General features: G+C 34.6%; 1 protein-coding gene across 7 annotated transcripts in view; it reads right to left on the bottom strand.

Annotated features, from left to right (window-relative positions):
• The window catches only part of REPS1 (RALBP1 associated Eps domain containing 1), an 87,859-nt gene that overhangs the window by 15,522 nt on the left and 51,802 nt on the right, over positions 1 to 20,535 (bottom strand). For 4 of the 7 annotated variants that reach the window (XM_065931263.1, XM_065931265.1, XM_065931264.1 and 1 more), the window contains exons 9-12: positions 15,692 to 15,813; positions 12,138 to 12,218; positions 6,743 to 6,830; positions 5,871 to 5,972 (exon numbers count right to left, since the gene is read on the bottom strand). In XM_065931263.1, the coding sequence (XP_065787335.1) occupies positions 5,871 to 5,972; positions 6,743 to 6,830; positions 12,138 to 12,218; positions 15,692 to 15,813 (393 nt within the window). The remainder of the gene's footprint in view (positions 1 to 5,870; positions 5,973 to 6,742; positions 6,831 to 12,137; positions 12,219 to 15,691; positions 15,814 to 20,535) is intronic. The other 3 variants (XM_065931267.1, XM_065931268.1, XM_065931269.1) reach the window with 1 other exon arrangement.

The raw sequence follows: 20,535 nt of genomic DNA, 5'->3' as shown, positions 1-20,535 counted from the left end.
TCACGTTTGGCAGTTTGTTTGCTTTATTCCTCAGCTGGCTCTCTTCTTTGGTCCTGTTTTCTGTTTAGTTAGTGCTGTTTTTAATTTGTTGCTATCACTTATGGTTTCCTTTGCTCACAGGGTCACTCTCTTGTACTTCGTTTTCTTTGCACTATTTTGGTTTTGTGTGTGTATGTCCCTTTGTTTCTGTTACTATTTGTCTGATTTTGCATTTACCATTTGTCTGGGGTTGTTTTTTGTATGTGTTTGTTTTAATCTCCTTTATTGCCATAACAAACAGCTTGCGGGATCCTGGTTCCTCAATGAGAGACTGGGCCTGAGCCTCTGGGTTGGAAGCACTGAGTCCAGGACACTAGACGGCCAGAGAATTCCTGATCCCAGGGAGTATTAATTAGCGAGACCTCCCACGAAGGCCGCTTCCTGGATCCAAGACCCGGCACCACTCAACTGCCGGCAGCACCCAGCGAAGGGCACCTTACCCAAACAACAAGCAAGACCTCAAGAGGAGACAGGCTTCCCACAGACACCCCAACACACACCACTCACACAGGCCTGCTAGTTAGAGGGGGAAAAATACCTCCTCCCACCAGAAGGCAGGCACAAGTCCCTCCCAACATGCAGCCTACACAAACCACTGGACCAACCACACCCGCTGATGGCAAGACCAAGAACAAGAGAGAATACGTCAAACACAGAAGGTTAGATAACATGGAAAAGCAAAGAAATATTGTGCAAATTTAGGAACAAGGTAAAAACCCACAGCACCAAATAAACAAAGAGGAAACAGGCCAACTACCCAAAAAAGAATTCAGAGTAATGATAGTAAAGATGATCCACAATCTCGGAAATAGAATGGAGAAAATGCAAGTCATTTAACACATTTAACAATGACCCAGAAGAAACAAAGAATAAACAGAGACAATTACTGAAACTAAAAATAATCTACAGGGAATCAACAGCAGAACAACTGAAGCCGAAGAATGAACTGAAAGACAGAATAAGTGAAAATAACTACTGAAGAGCAGGATAATCACAAAAGAATGAGAAGAATTGGGGATACTCTCAGAGACTGCTGGAATAATATTAAACTACCCACTCCAGTATTCTGGCCTGAATAATTCCATGGACTGTGTTGTAAAATATTAAACACACCAACATTCAAATTAAGGGGTCCCAGAAGAAGAGAAAAAGAAAGGGTCTAAGAAAATTTTTTAGGAGATTATAGTTGAAAACTTGCCTAACATGTGAAAGGAAATAGTCAATCAAGCCCAAGAAGCACAGAGAGTTTCATAAAGGATAAATCCAAGGAGAATCATGCTGAGACACATATTAATCAAACTGACAAAAATTAAACAAAAAGAAAAAATATTAAAAGCAGTAAGGGAAAAGCAACAAGTAACATACAAGGGAAACTCCATACAGTTAACAGCTGATCTTTCAATAGAAACTCTACAGGCCAGACAGAGGCAATGGCAGGATATATTTAAAGTAACAAAAGGGAAAAATCTATGACCAAGATTACACTACCCAGCAATAATCTCATTCAAAATTGATAGAGAAGTTAAAAGCTTTACAGATAAAAGTTAAGAGAATTTAGCACCACCAAATCAGCTTTACAACAAATGCTAAAGAGACGTCTATAGTCAGGAAACACAGGAGAAGGAGAATACGAAAACAGTAAGAAAATGCCAACAGGAATACATGCATCAACAGCTACTTTTAATGTAAATGGATTCAATGCTCCAACCAAAAGACACAGACTGGCTGAATGGCTACAAAAAACAAAACCTGTATATAAGCTGTCTACAAGAGACTTACTTCAGACCTAGAGATATATATGGACTGAAAGTGAAAGGATGGAAGAAAATATACTATGCAAATGGAAACTGAAAGAAAGCTGGAGTAACTATTCTTATATCAGACAAAATAGACCTTAATATAAAGGATATTACAAAGAATAACAGGACACTACATGATGATCAAGGGATCAATCCAAGAAGACATAGCAATTGTAAATATTTACACACCCAAAATAGGAGCATCTCAATACATAAGGCAAACACTAACAGTCATAAAAGGGGAAACTGACAGTAATACAATTAGTAGGGGACTTTAACACCCCACATACACCAATGGACAGGTCATCAAAACAAAAAATTAACAAGGAAACATAAGCCTTCAATGACACATTAGACCAGATGGCTCTAACTGTTATCTTTAGGGCATTCCATCCAAATGCAGAAGAATAAGCCTTGTTCTCAACTGCACAAGGAACATTCTCCAGGGTAGATCACATCTTGGGTCATAAATCAAGCCTTGGTAAATTTAAGAGAACTGAAATTATATCAAGCATCTTTTCTGACCACAGTGCTATGAGACGAGATTATCAACTGCAGGGGGAAAAAAGCTATAAAAAACACAAACACACGGGGATTAAATAATATGTTTTTAAATAAATAACAGGTTACTGAAGAAATAAAAGGGGAAATAAACAAATACCTAGAAAAACAAATGATAATGAAAACATGATGACTCAATACTTATGTGATGCTGCAAAAGCAGTTCTAAAAGGGAAGTTTATAGAAATAGAGTCCTACCTCAAGAAAAAAGAAATACACTGAATAGATAATCTAACCTTACACCTAGAGCAACTGGAAAAATAAGGAAAAAAATCTCAAAGTTAACAGAAGGAAAGAAATCATAAAGATCAGAGAATAAATAAAAAATAAAGGAAAGAATAGCAAAAATCAGTAAAACTAAAAGCTGGTTCTTCGAGCAGATGAACAAAATTGACAAATCGTTAGCCAGATTCATCAAGAAAAAATGGAGAAGACTCAAATCAACAAAATTAGAAATGAAAAAGAAGAGGTTACAACAGACAATGCAGAAATACAAAGGATCATAACAGACTATTACGAGCAACAATATGCTAATAAAATGGACAATCTGAAAGAAACGAACAGATACTTAGGAAAGTTCAACCTTCCAAGACTAAACCAGGAAGAAATTAAAATTTTGAACAAGCCAATCACAAGCACTGAAATTGAAACTGTGATCAAAAATCTCCCCAAAAAACAAAAGTCAGATGGCTTCACAGGTGAATTCTATCAAATGTTTTCAGAAGAGCTATCCTTCTCAAACTCTTCCAAAAATTGCACAGGAAGGAACACTTTCAAACTCATTCTATGAGGTTACCATCATCCTGACACCAAAACCAGACAAGGAAATCACAAAAAAAGAAAATTACAGTCCGTATCACTGATGAACATAGGATGTAAAAATCCTCAACAAAATTCTAGCAAACACAATCCAGCAACACATTAAAAGGATCATACACCAAGATCAAATTGGGTTTATCCCAGGGATGCCAGACTTCTCCAATATATGCAAACCAATCAATGTGATACACCATATTAACAAATTAAAAGATAAAAATCATATGATAATCTCAACAGATGCAGAAAAAGCTTTTGACAAAATTCAGCACACGTTTATGATAAAACTTTGCAGAAAATTGGAATAGAAAGAACCTATCTCAAATAATAAAGGTCATATATGATAAACCCACAGCAAACATTATTCTCAATGGTGAAAAACTGAAAGCATCTCCTTGAAGATCAAGAAGATGATAAGGGTGCCCACTCTCGCCACTATTATTAACAACATAGCTTTGGAAGTCCTAGCCACGGCAATCAGAGAGGAAAAAGAAATAAAAGGAACCATACTGGAAAAGAAGAAGTAAAATTCTGTTTGCAGATGACATGATTCTCTACATACAAAACCCTAAAGATACCATCAGAAAATCACTAGAGCTAATTGGTGAATTTAGTAAAGTCACAGTATACAAAATTAATACACTGAAATCCCTTGCATTCCTATGCACTAAGAATGAAAAATCAGAAAAAGAAATTAAGGAAACAATCCCAATCACCACTGCAACAAAAAGAATAAAACACCCAGGAATAAACCTACCTAAGGAAATATAAAAGCAATATATGAAAATCTATTAAGACACTGATGAAATCAAAGACAACATAAACAGATGGAGAGATATACCGTGTTCTTTCTTGGATTGGAAGAATCAATATTGTGAAAATGATGATGATAGTACCCAAAGCAATCTACAGATTCAAAGCAATCCTTATCAAATTACCAATGACGTTTTTTACAGAACTAGAAGAAAAAAAATCCACAATTTGTATGGTCACACAAAAGACCCTGAACAGCCAAAGCAAACCTGAGACAGAACAGCAATGGAGGGACCATCCTCCTTGACTTCAGACGATGCTACAATGTACAGTCATCCAGGCAGTGTGGTGCTGGCACAAAGACAGAAATACAAACCAACGGTACAAGACAGAAAGCCCAGAGATAAACCCACACACCTATGGGCAGGTGTGACAAAGGATGTAAGACTTTATCTTTGACAAAGGAGGCTAGACTATAGGATGAAAAATCTTTTATTGAAAAGAGAGTATCTTCAATAAGTGGGGCTAGGAAAACTGGACAGCTATGTGTAAAAGAAGGAATTAGATCACTTCCTAAAACCACACACAAAGATAAACTCGAAATGGATTAAAGACCTAAATAAATGTAAGACTAGAAACTATAAAATTCTTAAAGGAAAACATAGGCAGAACACTCTTTGACATAAATCATATCAAGATCCACTATGACCCACCTCCTAGAGTAATGGAAATAAAAAGAAAAATATACAAATGAGACCTAATTAAACTTAAAAGCTTTGGCACAGCAAAGGGAAACCACAAACAGGATTTAAAGACAACCCTCAGAACAAGAGAAAATAACTGCAAATGAAGCAACTGATAAAGGATTCATCTCCAAAATATACAAGCAACTCATGCAGCTCAGTATCAGAAAAACCAACAAACCAATCAAAAACCGAGCAGAAGACCTAAACATACATTTCTCCAAAGAACACATACAAGATGACTAGTAAACATATGAAAAATGCTCAACATCAATTATTATTAGAAAAATGCAATCAAAACTACAATGAGGTATCATTACCACACCAATCATAATGGCCACCATCAAAAAATGTACAAAAAATGCTGGAGAGAATGTGGACAAAAAGAAACCCTCTTGCACTCTTGGTGGGAATGCAAACTGATACAGCCACTATAGAGAACAGTATAGAGATTTCTTTAAAAACTAGTAATTAAACTACCATATGACCCAGCAATCCCACTACTGGGCATATGCCCTGAGAAAACTATAACCGAAGAAAACATATGTATTGCAATGTTCACTTCAGACACAGAAGCAACCTAGATCTCTGTAGAAAGACGAGTGGATAAAGAAGTTGTGGTACAAATATACAATGGAATATTACTCAGCCATAACAATGAACGAGTTTGAGTCAGATCTAGTGAGATGGATGAACCTAGAACCATTTATACAGAGTGAAATAAGTCAGAAGGAGAAAAATATCATATATCAATGCACATATATGGAATCGAGAAAAATGGTATTGATGAACCTATTTGCAGGGCAGGAAAAGAGACTCAGACATAGAGAACAGGCTTATGGACACAGTGTGGGCAGAAGAGGGTGGGATGAATTGAGAGAGTAGCATTGAAATACAAACATTATCATATGTAAAACATATAGCTAATGGGAAGTTGCTGTATATCACAGGGAGTGCAACCTGGCGTTCTGTGATAACCTAGAGGGATGGGGTGGGATGGGGTGGGGTGGGAGGCAGGGAACACATGTATGTATACCTATGAATGATTCATGGTGACCGCATGGCAGAAACCAACACACCACTGTAAAACAATTATCCTCCAATAAGAAATAAATTAACAAAATAAATCTCACATGGAAGATGTAATTCTTTCACTTACCTACAGTATTTCCAGAAGCAAATTTCACTGATGAATTTATCTTATTTTCTTCTGAAAGGTCAGATGTTTTCACAAGCAATGGGCTAGTGGGATTAGTATGATCTAGGAGAGAATTAATAGGTAAACATACAAGATATAGGTACCTGAATTAATAAATTCACAAACCTCAGAGTATAAAACAAGACTTCATTTTAATACTCTGAAGAAGGAGCAAGTAAATCCGTGACATATAAGACAAAGCAATATTTTAATAGGATAAATATAAACCTGTTTATATAGAATTTGTTATCTGCCACAACAGAAGATACCTTATAATGAAAAAATCAAGCTGCATGTTCATACATTGTTAATTTTATCCCTTAGGGCAATTAGTTAAATAAAGCACCACACAAACAACCACAGGGTCATTAATTTATTGTTGTTGACCTACACAGAAAACAAATCTACTTTTGAGAGACCCTAACTAAAACATTTAATCTAAAATGAGGAGAAACTTCAAGAATTAAAGCAAAATAAACAATTTCAAAGACAAAATTCATTTTAACATATACCTCTTCAGTTAAAATTTGAACACATTTTCAATGTAGATTTGTAAGCATGATCATTAAAATACAGAGGGTATTAGAAAAGTCACGTTTTCCAACTGTCTTTATTTAAAATTTTATAAATTAAATTCAATAATTTGCTACATTTAAAAATATACACATACACATAATACATATACTGCCATAGAAAGTACTATGTTAAAAATAAGTAATTAGCAAAAGGAATCTGAACTCAGAATGATTGCTTGTGTATTTTGGTTTGATGCTAACCTAAAATATTAACACAACATACTAAACTGAAAAACAACCCAGCAACAGTTTCCTTACCACTGCCAGTTCTTTTAAGTTCCATTTCCTGCATGTGGATTTTGCTTGGAGTCATACGAATGGGAACTGGATGAACAATAGCAGTATCCTACAGACAAATAGGAGGACATACAGAATTTGTATTAAAAATGTCAAGTAGATACCATGAAATAACCAAAACTAACAATACTTCAAAAACTAGTGGACAGAGTTCTCCTTCACACTAAGCTAGGCATGAGAATTTTTTAATTAAAAATTCCAGAATTATATTTTAAAAATCAAGCTTACTATATATGCTTAAGAACCTGATTTGTTTTATAAAAAGTACATTTTAACTTTGAATGATTAAAGATGTGAAGAAAAAATTGGTCTTACACACTTCACGACAATATTCAAAGGCAAACTGTGAAATGATATGAGAATCCAAAGACTGAGTAACAGACTGAACTCATTTTCACTAAACTGCTCAAGAAAACTTGACACTCTTCTTTTTCATGTATAAAACAAAGTTAATGAAATGCCCATCATATTTTAACAGTAGGCACAATACATACTTTATATAGATTAGTTCCACAGAACTGTTTAAATTTCATGAATAAAACTTCCACAAAGGAATTCATTTTTTAAGTTAGGATAAGTAACACTCCTACTCTAATACTTTACTTAAACTTTTCATGACTATAATAAATCTGATAATCCTCTACTTAAGTCATGAGTGGCAAGGCTAGTTAGAGCAGTTAAGGAACTGGTAGAACAAATTTCTGAAAGGACTGAAAAGGCACCGTATGGCAGCCTCTCCAAATGGGAAGGAAGAGAGAAAGATGCATATGGGAAGCCAGGCAGGCCTGGCCCTGGGAGCTGAGCCACCCAGGGGAGGAACCAGAACAGGATCAAGCAACTGGTTTAATGGCAACAGACAGCTGAAAAACACGGCTACTTCTACGAGTAGCTACATTCAGCTCCTTCTACGAGGAGTTGGCTCATATTTTGAATGTGCTGCTGCTAAAGACAACCTGAGATCCTTAAATTTTGAATACCTTGTAATGAGTTTATAATTTAGTATAAAGAATAATGACCTTTCAATTTAAGTTAGACACCGTTTTGGTGACAGTATTAGGTAACACCACAGAAAGTTGAGTTCCAACATACCATCTCCTGTTTTATAGGTCTCCTTGGTTAATTCTCATAATCTCTAAATTCAAACCATTAATAACAAATGAATTCCTTATTGCAATTCTATGGATAAATTCATTAACAGTAATTTCCTGTCCCCATGCCAGTGAGACTCTGGACAGATAGTTATGTACTATCTAACAAAACTGAACTAACATTTCACCTACAACTCTAAAAGTATAGTTATAAAAGGTGAATATAATAGATGGATAAAAGTTTATAGATTTCTCACATAATGAGTCATACTCAGAAAGTTATTAACAATCACTCTAGATGTTGTTTGTTAATGGGTATAAAAAATATGGCTTCAAGAATAAATATTTTCTTAGCTTACAATTTTAATAGCAGAAATAACTAAAAACCAGAATTTAACATTCTAAGGCAAGATTAAAGGAGAAAGCAAGATATCTCATTATTCTAAACCCAAACAAACTAGGAAAAAACAAGCAAGGAAAACTTATTAGATACTTTAACTCATAATACTGATCTAATATGTATTCTGTGTGTATGTTTACAAAGTCAGATTTATAAACTCTGTAACAGTAATATTAAATAGCCTTTTCATGTATTTACCACACAAAAAACAGAAGTCATATTCATGACCCTAAGAAAAGAAAATCATGAAATCTTCTAGAATGAATATTCTCTAAATAATTTGCCTAAGTTTCTGTACTAATAAATCAATTTTCTGTTGCTATGAGCCTACAACAGCTTTACTCCACCAGATCCTGCTACTAGCAGGACAAGGCAGTTCCTGGAAGAGTTTTACAGAGATGACCAGGCCTAACCCCAGACTGCTGGACTGGAAGCTTGGTTTGTGACTATAACGTGCAGTTCAATAAAGAGCATTTCAATATCCAAATAAAGATCCATAAATGCCTATGATTCTTTTGAGTCCTAAGCCAAAAGATGCTAAGTAAAACTTCTGTTCCAAATTAGCATCCTCATATTTAAAAATAGAGAAAAAAGTAGAAAGACTGACTGGAGGCTTTGCCCATTTCTTCTGTCTACTCAAACCACACAAAACCTTTAGGACCTACTCCTACACACTTCACAACCATGGCACATTTGTATCATATATTTGAGTACTTCATCTGATACAATTTAGTACTTTACCGAATATTCTATTGTGCTCATATATCTATATTTTCTACTTGGCTTAAATCTTAATATACTATTTGTCTTATTATCCTGTTTATCCCTGCTTACTTTCTACTCCTGTGTCACTAACTTAGTTCAGGTGCTCATCATCTGACTCTTTCCACCCCATCAATCCTTCACATTGTTGCCTGAATGACCTTCCCCAGCTACCTCTGCAGAAACCCCATCTTCTCATGGTACTTCTTGTCAGCTTGCAGTGTCTATGAGATTAAGTTCAGATCCTTGGTCAAGCATACAAAGTTCTTCCCACTTGTGTTTCAGGCACGCTCTTTACTCCCCATCACTGCCCCATACACACCTACCCTGTATCTCACTGCACTGAACTGCTCCTGCTCATGATTTTCCCTCTGCTTGGAATGCCCTTGTCCACTTCTGCCAATTAACAGTTTCATTAAAAATTCATCATTTACATCATTACAATCAGCTATATTACAATCATCAACTTGTAATGATCAAGCTGTGGTCTACTTAAGACTGGAATTTTTTTTGACATCTTGGTATTCCTAGAGAATAACATGGGCATGTGGAAGGGGCTCCACCAAACCAAGTGACTTGGCTGGACATAATCAGTGATCAACTGAACTCCCTTTTCATACACTGAGTGACACAAACATTCTACAGCACTCAGGATCAGACATAAACCACGGAGAAGACTAGTACACTGCACTTCTCATCATTTCAGAATTTCCTAGCAGAAACAGATTCTACCAGAAGCTATTAACTGATAAGCAGTTCAACAAAAGTAATCAAGTTTCTGGAAACGAGATATCAAAAACCCAATTTCATAAGAAACCTGGGAACCTAGAGCCATCTTGGTTTTCATGTGAGGTCACTGTACTGTGTGACAGCTGTCTCTAAGTACCAGAGAGCACAGTGGAGCTCTTCACAGACTTAATGTTTATTGAGCAAATGCCTGCTTATCAAATTTTGACTTTTAAAAATTACTCCATCAAAAAAAAAAATTACTCCATCAATTCTTTCTGACATTGTAAGGTATGCTAAATTTGTATATCTGAACTGTGGTGGTCTTTTTCTCCTATGTGATTCTAATCTGAATGGATCTTATTTACTTACTTATAATTCTCATTTATAAAAGCCTTGCTGAGGATCATTTGGGATTGTGACTACAGACTGTTCTGTGAACAGGCAATATGTTAAGTAAGAATTAGATGATGGTTAAGAAGCTCAGACCCTCACTAAGAGCAGAGCATTGTACCAATTACAAGTTTATAGTGAGATTAGAATTCACCACCATAAGAGAAAAAAGATGGTTTTTGGTACCAGATTATAAATATTTAAGACTGCCAACATTATTAAATTTAGAGGTCTAAATTCAAGTTTAAAATTTTCATTGATCATTAAATTTTTTTTTTCCCTAGAGCCTTCTGTCATACTAGAAATAACAAAAGAAAGTATTGTGTTATGTCATTTAAAACATTAGGCTGGAATTCACAAATTTGGATATTATTTCCAAGAAGTTACAAGAACATTACTGTTATTAAACTATTTCGCTGCATTTCCTGCCAGTCATGAGTCAATTTATTTTGCCTTTGAGTCTATATTTTTAATGTTCTTTCCTAGCCTGAATTTCTATTTTCAATATCACTTAAGTGTTAGAGAATAAAAGAGAGTCTCAACTGCTATATCCTTCCCTGTAAAGTACTTTTACTAAAGTACTTTAAACAAAATTAACTTGACTCTGTAAATAGAAGATAGGAATAATATGGAGAAATGAAACTCAGAGCTAAAGTAAAACTTAGCTTATAGCACACCCATCACTTTCCAAGGGACCTTAATTACTATTCTAATAAGCAGCAAAAATTGTTAAGCATTACCTTTTTATTTCTCTTCCATTTTTCAGAGACTAAAATCAAACATTAACATCCTCAAAGTGGTAAGAAAAGAGAAGCCAAAGGCATAGATAATCTACATATTAATTGTTCCCTGAATAATGATTATAAAATAGACACTTAAAACATTTTGATACATTATGTTTGAATATAACAGCATTCTCTATATTTCAAATAGATACAAATTCTTTAAAACTGTAAAACACCAAAGGTTCATTCATTTAAAATGCTGAAGCCGTACTATTATCTTTAAATACCACTTCTCCTCAATTTATATTAAATAACGAGTATTTTTACATTTAATGAATAAAATGTTGGCTATCTTCGGTCAGAAACACCTCAAAAGAATGCCTCATGTCACCTTCTCCATATCTTTTCACTGAACTCATTTTAAAAAATCCTACCTTTACACTCTTCTTCCCTTCCTACTTACTTCCTCTTTACTTTTTGAAAGGTGCTTATTAGCATGTCCTTCTCTTTACAGGAAAAAAAATTAAAAGAAAAAGCAGAAGTGAACAGTGAGAAGAATGATTCATAGCTAAGGTTTTGAAGTTTTCAAATAACTTGAGGGACAGGAGGGGCATATATGAAGTTCAATCTATGGGGATAATTTATTTTTTAAAATCAGGATGTGAACTTTGTAGCATTTTCAAAGCAACACAGCAAACCACAGGAAGACAAGACAGAGGTCCTCTGCACAAATGAAAATCTGACTGACAATTCTACATTGTTTTGCTGAACTTGATTCTCTTGTAACAGAACTCAACATACTGATTAAGTCAAAGCTGTACCATCTAGACTATTAAATAAATGATGACACTGCATATTTACATACATAGTACATAATACATGATGTGTAAGCATACAAATAGCATTTAGTGTCATTACACTGAAATAAACAGCATGTTTAATAAAAACATACACTCAATTACCAAATAAAAACAAAATTAACTATATCAATTGTTCACAAAATGCTTCTTTAGACACATGTACCAGATTTTAAAAACAGATTTCTCTCACCAAAATAACTAGAAAATACAGAGAATGGTAAAAAAAAAAAAAAAAAAAAAAAAAAGTTCTTTCCACCACTGAGCACACAAAAATTGAAAAGTCTGCCACCAATTCCCTCTAAGCACTCCACTGAATCATGCATATCAGCTAAAAACCATAATGAATGAAAATTTGGGTTAATAAAATTAATTTCAAACAAGCAAGCTAAGTGATTGACTTACAGGATCAGCTGGTGCAATGTTAGAATCAAATTGGGTCAGAGTTTGTGAGCTTGAAGAGCGTTCACTAAATGTCTCCCACTGCTGAACAGACAGAGGAGAGACAAGTCAGCATGACGAGAAAGATGGAGTAGAAGATCACCGGAGAAGATTTAGCAAGGTAATTCAGAGGTTGCACTGCAAGTTGTGTTTCGTAGGCCTGACAAATTCCGTTAAGTTTTATTTTTCCATAAACATTTTATATTATCTGTGTAAAGTGAGCAGCTTCATACTCAAGTGTACAGTAATAACTGATCTCTCTATGGGAGAGATTCAAAGCCTTACAGAATTTAACTCAAAACACAATAAAGGAACAGTCTAAGTGGTATTAATGGTAACAAGATAAAAATTTAAAAGGGTTTTTTCTAGACAAAGAATAACTTCAAATCCTTTGTTGAAAATCCAAGTGTTAATGCACTGAATTAGTGATGCTAATGAATTCTGATTGTATTAGAGTTTTGGTCAAAACAAAGCAAGTCAGTGTGACTTGCCAGTGCGACCCCTGAAAGATGATTCTATTATGTACGTGCACATATTTTATACAAATGTATAGATATTTAATAAAATATAACTGAGATAAAATGCAAAGAATTCTGGAATTAATATAAGTTGCAGTTTATGTCAATCTGCAGCAAATCAAACCCTATGTTCAGCATTATGAACAGGGCCATGCCAGACCACAAGACAGAACTGCCAATCAGGCACCCACCTCCAGCCCCATGCTAGAAAAATCAGAATGCGGCCACAATGAGAGCAAATCAAGCAACTGAGTTTGTGTTATATATAGAAGATGTATTTTGATATGAAATACTACTCTTCTAAAAGAGGTACACAAATATCATACCTCAAATTAGGTGGAGTGATAAGTGAATAATTTTAGTAACTCCATTTGAAGATCTTAGTAATAAATAGTATAGGATTTTTAGATCAAAATCATTAAAATTATCATTACAATTTGATTCTTAAGAATTATCAATGACTCTGAAGAAGGAAAAACATTTGCACATATAAAATATATACACACAAATGTTTACACACAGACACACCTATCCCATTAACTAAAATCCTCTTTATAATTCAGTAAACATTTTTATGCTTCAAAGTTCGACTTAATATTTAAAACAGTGCTTTTCAATTTGAGAAGACATGTAGAAATTAAATAATAGCAAATGAATACATTTATAAAAATTATCTACAAAAATGGCTAATGTAATCATTCAACAGTTCTTCTCTCAGATGTTTCAAAATCATTAAACTAAAATATATTGAGAAACACTGATGTATTCAGAGTGTCTCCTGAATAGAGAGTCCATAGTAATTCACTCTTATCGTGGGACAGCACTTCAGGGAAGTGACTTACCAATGTCTATTAATATCATCAGTTTCTTCAATAATTACTGCTGCATAGGTACAGAAAAATTTTTTAAATTTGTAATTATCTAACTGTGGAGAAAAGTTTAGATGCAGACTATTTTTTCCCTAAAATTAGAAGACATTTATTTACCTATTTGGTGGCATGAGATTTTACCTGATTTCACAAGGCGGTATGTAAGCTACCTGGAGTGCAGAAAAACACTCTTATCTTTAGAAGTTTGGTATAATGGTTAAGAGCACAGTCTCTGGAACCAGACTCCTGGAATCCTAGTTATGCCATACACCCTTAGGCAAGTTATCTAACCTCTCTATGTTCCAGTTTCACCATGTGAAATATGACATTAATAATGCTTACATCACAGAATTGTTATAAAGATGTAAACAGTTAATATATGTAAAGAGCTTTTTGAACAGAGCTGGCACATCAAAAGTCCTCGATAAACTTTATGGATTATTGTTAGTGTTATCCCTTACAGTGCCTCATCTACATTAACAGGTGCTGGATGAATATTTACTGAAAGATTAGTGCTTCAAGGCAGAAAACTAAAATATAAATTCCATACATTAAGGAGACTTTAAAAAAGATATTATTAAAATGTGTAAAAAAATCAATGTTAGTAGAATTTTGATTTTCTACACACAGTAAAAAAAAAGAAAAAAGAAAAATCATGAAATTCAGTACCTTACTAGTAAATACTACAAAATGAAACTTGCCAGGAATATTTAAGAAGAAAAAAATGCAACTGCTTCAATCAGAGTTCAAAGGGATTTCTCTTCCTACTTTTTAATGATCACATGTGATTTTATTTAGAATGAAGACAGACTTTTGAATTGAGATGCCTTAGAGTTGCTTTTACTTATGAACTGACATTGATAAAAATACTTTTAAAATCTGACACTGCTTCTTAAAAATGACAGAAATTAATAAATGCAGCAGAAACAGTGCTTTCAAGAAACTGACCCTATTCTCTTATTATAAAACCTCTCTACTAGTAAATGCTTTCAAGGCTTAAATTTTCCCTCCAGAAAAACACTCATATAAATGGTTTTATATCTGACAGCACAACGGATGTATGTTATAATGTCTCAGAAACAGGTATCTGTGATTATGTCATAAAGCAGCAGCAAGCACTTTAAATCTGCCAGTTACTTCTCTGTTTTTCAACTGTACACAATTAACTAGTGTCTCTTAAACCCAGTATTTTTTTCTGGCTTTAAAAGACATGGAAAACACAGAAGCTTAGAGGAGTTTCTTCCTGAAAGTCAAAAAACTTTTATTTGTAGCACTATCTAAAAGTGATACCAAAAACTATAAGAAAAAATATATAGATATAACTTGTTCACAAAGAAGACTGCTCTAGTAAGTTAAGCAGTGGTTTTCAATTAGGGATTGACAGAGCACTAAGGTTTAACTGAGGGGCTTCAGGGGGTACTTTGTGGAGGCAGGGCTTCAGGTCCTCTTCACTGTTTTATATAATCGAGTTCCAAAGTAATGGGGTGGTGCGGGGTGGGGGGGGGAATGTGTCTCAAATTCTGTTTTGTATGCTGTGCTTGATCTTATATAACATGGTCTTTATATAAAGTGGTCTTTAACCACTGCATTTAACAGGGTTGAATCACTCCATTTTGTATTAAACAAAATAAATTACTATGAATAGCTTGGAATCCTTTTTTCATGTGGAAAGCCGGTTGAGTGGCTTCTCATATCACCTCTAATGCCAAGATTCCAAATCTACTATCCCAGGCCTTCTTACAGGAATGAGAAGGCAGCGTGACACAGCGGGTGTGCCAGCTGACTGAACGTCAAAGGACTTGGGTTCAAACCTCAGTCCTTGTTCCCTGACAGGCTGTAAGATGTCTTGTCTAAGACATCTACCCTTTGACTGTTAAGTTCATGCACCTGTCTCACCTAACTCACAGGGTCTTAACAGGAATGAATGGTGGAAACTAAACGATAGTACACGTGTGAAAAAGGACTTCGAGAACCTCAGAGAGTCATGTAATTACAAGCATCTATCACAGGCACACTTGATATGGTCCATATGCATGCATGCTGAAAGAGCTATAGGCTGAAATTACCCTGCTTGGAACTTCTTACCTTAAAAAAGTGAACATTAGTGAAAGAAAAGGGAAGTGTTGCTAACCTCACTGCTCTGATTCAGCTCCGGCCAAGTCTGGTTTAGCGACGGCATTGAAGGAGACTTGCTTGGAGGAGCTTCTGCAGGAGAGCCTGAATAACCTACCTCACCTGGCTGATCCCCAACATCTGCAATTTAAAAATAGAGAAATTTTCTGTAAACAATATATTTGAGTTCTGGAATGCTTATTCATAAAAACCTAACAGAAGATTTTCACAAGTAGTAATTTATAATCTGAATTGCCTTTTCTCATGTTCCCCAAACAAACATTTTAACAATTAAACAGGCAATATGTATTCCTGCTACTTATTGTCTACCTGAAACCAGAGTTTTCCATGAAAAATAAAATCTAGTTAGAAATACACAGAGAAAGAGTGTTGTACATAGCAATGAAATAAGGCACATACTCGGAATCTTCTTCTAATAGAAATGGATTTGTACCAGTTCCCAAAGCTTACTTCAAGGAATATTAATCAGTAAGGCATTTTTAAAAAAATAGGTTTTTCATTCAAATAAATCTGGGGATATCATAATTCTCTGTTGGACGTGTCCCTATGCACATTTCTATATTAAAGACCTAGAGCAAATAAACGTTGTTTAAATCAGTCTTTCCCAAATATAAACTTTTTTAAAATCAGATAAAAAACCCTCAATATCCCCTTGGCATATACTTTAGGAAATGTTGATTTACACTAGTTCACTTGCATTTTCTCAACAAGTCTTCTTTGTAACCAAGAAGCAGCATATATTTTTAAGGCAGACAGCAAAAGGAGAGGAAGAACCCAGGCAGGAGCAAAAAGCAAAGTCAATAAGTCCACATGAAACAAACTTATCGTTGTTAAGCTCACTCGCATTTACAGGCTTAACCGAGAGGGCTACAAATCCATGACACAATTTCAAAGTGGTTTTTAAAGTATTATGTGACATCATGTTCTACTTTTAATTAGTTAAGGCCTCATCTAAACTCTCTCTTAAACTGTAATTTAAAAATGGAAGAAAATTTCAATGGTAAATAAATTCTCATTCCAATCTTCCCAAGTTTTACATGGCTTTGAATATAATTCCTGTCTGAAAATCACATTAACTTTGCCAAATTAATGGAGTATACCTAATCTATTTAGAACCTGTGTCAAAAAATATGATTCTAATATCCGTCACTATCTTTTTGTTTGTGACCATGGGCAAGCTGAATAAAATAAATAGCACCTGAGTTTCTCCATCAGAAAGGAAGACACCTGCCATTAAATGTTAGTATTATATTTCAGATTCCTATAGAGACAGACATAAAATAACTTGGCGAAGTATAGGTTTAACCTTTCAATTTATTCATAAGTAAATCCTTCACACTATAGTACTGAACATAGAACCTAATACTTACTAGGCACTCAAATATTTACTGAATGAATTACTTTTTGTGACCTTCATTTAAATTCATTCTTTAGTGTTATTTCCCTAAAACCAGAGTTAACTACTGAGACTTTGAAAAGTTCTCAAAATTTTTCTTCACCTTATTCTGAACATGATTACCTCGAAATATCAATACTTCCCTTTTACTTACCCTGACATTATTTCTTTATAGTCATCACACTGCAAGTTCTATCATATTTTGATAAATTTTGGTTTTCATAGATCAAGAGTTATTCAGATTTCTTTCTTGATTCCATGCCTTTCTCAATAAAAGTGCCATAGTGATACAGAACCAGTAAGAGGCAGAAATGCTTTAAATAATGTTCTATGAAGACTTTTTAACTCAAAGCTCTCAGAGAACAACTAATGAAAAAAATTATTTATGATAAATAGTAGCAGCAAATTCCTTATGGAGACAGCTTGTGGTTTTCAGTCTGAACAAAAATCATGGACTTTTTTTTTTCCTATGGTAACAAAAGGAAAGGGAGTTGAAGGAGAATATGGCCATAGATCTAACAGTTTACTGGAAGTGAAACTGTCAGAAGGATAGAGATAGAAGAAGTATCTTTAAAAGATCCCTCAAAGCAGGTATTAAAGAAACAAGAAACAGAATAAAAATAGTATTAACTATAGGATGATCAATTTTCAAAAAAACCTATTCAAAGTCATATTCCATTTCAACTTAAGCTCCAAATATCACCTTAGAGCACACAGGGGCCCTCAATTGACTGTCTACACCTCTGTTTTCCCGTTAGTCCACTGCTGAGAAACTTAGGGCCACAGTGCACGCCACCCCCACTGCTGGGAAGTGCAGGTTTGGGATAGATTTGGGGTACCTCTCTAATCCACTGGTATAAAGGTGCAGCGGGTCTAGCCCCTTGAGGCTGAGAACTGAAGTTAGTCACTCAAACAATTACACTTCATAATCATCCCAATACAGTTATTTCCCTAGAATAGCAGTTCTTAAAATTGTGAACCATGGACTCCTGGGGACCCCCATGACTCTGCTAGGGGGTCTAAAAAGTCAATTATTTTTGTAATAGTAATAATGCTTTTTCCCCGTGCTGGCACATGCACTGATGTTGCAAAAGCAATGGTGGGTAAACCTGCTGGCTTATCAGCAAGAACTAAGCGTGGCTCCTAAACACACTAGCAGTCATTGTGTTCTTCACTGCCACACATTCCAGTTAAAACATATAAAAATAAATAAACCAGTAACTTCACTAAAGAATGTTCACAATTAAGCAGTAAGAACTATTAATTTTATTAAATCTCACCCCAAAACTCATTTTAAAACACACTGTATGATAAAGCGGGAAACATATGTAAAGCGTTTCTCCATATTAAAGTGCAGGGGTTTTCTCATGGGAAACTACTGGTGTTCAGTTGTCAGCTGAACAGGCCACACTTTTCACTGAACACTATCATCCTTGAAAGAACAACTGATAAAACTATATAATTATTCAGACATGGTAGGGCACAGATTTTCTCAAAAATGGATTAAGTGACCCTGTATCTAAAGTAACTATTTTCAGTATTTGTTACCAATGACAAAGTTTGAACTTTTAAGTGAACGTTGGAATTCTGGAAAATGTATATCATGTCTATAAGCTCAAGAGCTTCCCAGTACTTAAAAGACTTCTTTGATAAGATAGGTTGTAACATTAACAACTAAACTTTTTGATATTTTACAATAAAATGTTCCAACATTTCAAAAGGTGTACAACTCAATGAACTGATATTTTACAAATTATCAATGCATTATGTTATAAAACCATGCGTGGTAACAGATTCATTCAAAGTGCAAGACAGATCTATGTAATAGTACAAACAATTCATTAATATGGTTTCAGCTTTCACTGCAATTAATCTTTAAGAAATTACTATATGTTGAGTTTTTGGGTAGTACCAAAGAATATCCAAAATTATATGAAAATAATCCTCCCTTTTACTATGTGAGGCCAAATTTTCTTCATGTACCAAGAATTAGCTATCTTTTTCTACAAAAGGCCAGAGAGTAAATATTTAAGGCTTTGTAGGCTTTAAGGTCTCTGTTGCAACCACTCACAATACACTACTGTGGTCAAAAGAAGCCATAGGTAATTCATAAAGGAACAAGCTTGGCTGTGTTTCAATAAAATTTTATTTTTTGGATGCTGAAACTTGAATTTCATATATTTTCATGTGTGATAAATTTATTCTTTTTTGAAAACAGTCAGTAAACTGGCTCTGGTCTCATGGCTTAAGTGTGCCAACCCCTGCTATACTTCAAATAAAGTAAAACACTCATCAGATTGAATGCAGAATGCAGATAGATGAGATCTAAGCTGTCTTCTATTAAACCAAATATTAAAGAGATTTTCGAAATTGTAAAACAATGCCACCCTTTTTGCAATACAGTTATTTTCCTAAAAATATCTACACTAATATATAAGGGGTCTATTTTAATTTCAAAATAAAGAAGTGTTTTTTTAAGTATATCACTTTTATTTCCTAATAAAGTTACTATTGATAGATCTAATCTATAAAAACAAAGCTTTTTTGAGGGTCCACAAATTTTTTTAAGAATATAAAGGGGTCTGATGACAAAAAGCTTTGAAAAAAATCACTGTCCTAGAAAATTAAAAATTATTTCTGGAATAAACTAGCAAAACTGCCCATTGGTTCTTTCTTAATTTCATACATAAAACAAACGGCAGTAGAAAAAGAGCAAATTACCTACGCTCTAGAAACTGACAGTCATGAGCTGGAGGGGAGGCATTAAGCGTGTAAATTAACTGCGTCTCCTTCAACCCGCTCCTTACAAACACTCCAACAAAGGGCTTCACGTCCAGCCACAAGGGTTAAGTCCTTAAGACTGCATCCTCACGGAGGCAGGGGTGTGGCTTCACTCTTACCTGATGCAGTGTTCCAGCCTAGCCTCCTGCTGGAACACTGTGTCAACCCCTGCCTCCCTCCTCAGGCTTCTGCTCTGCCCCTGACATCATCAGAGCATCAGGGCTGAAAAAGAAGAGCATGAGCCTAAATCATTTGTTAAAGTCAACCCCAAAAGGGCTTTTATGCAGAAAGTATTTCCATGTATAAAAACTTTGTCTGGAAGACACAACCCAGCATGATCATACTGATGTACTGTCAATCTACACTGAAAAGTTAGTAATAATAACATTTAAAACACAAGCCTGATTTTCAGGATAGCACTAGCAAATAAACAGTCAGTAGTTTTCATCCTTCGAGCCTTCATAGACTCTGAAAAGTTCCCCAGATTCAATTCAGTTCAGTGTACCTCCTGAACAAGCTCTTTCAGGAACAGCTTCGGTTTTAGTCTAGGTTTATAACGTACCTAATCCAAATTTATCTTATTTTCCTAGTATTATACTCAATATACTAAAAAATTACTTCAAAAATGACTGCCAGCTATTATTAATCTTTTAGAAACATAATAC

The sequence above is a fragment of the Muntiacus reevesi genome, chromosome 3 (genome assembly GCF_963930625.1).
Source record: "Muntiacus reevesi chromosome 3, mMunRee1.1, whole genome shotgun sequence".
NCBI lineage: Eukaryota > Metazoa > Chordata > Mammalia > Artiodactyla > Cervidae > Muntiacus > Muntiacus reevesi.
Note: the sequence above shows the minus strand (reverse complement) of the source record. Positions and strands in the feature narration are given on the sequence as shown.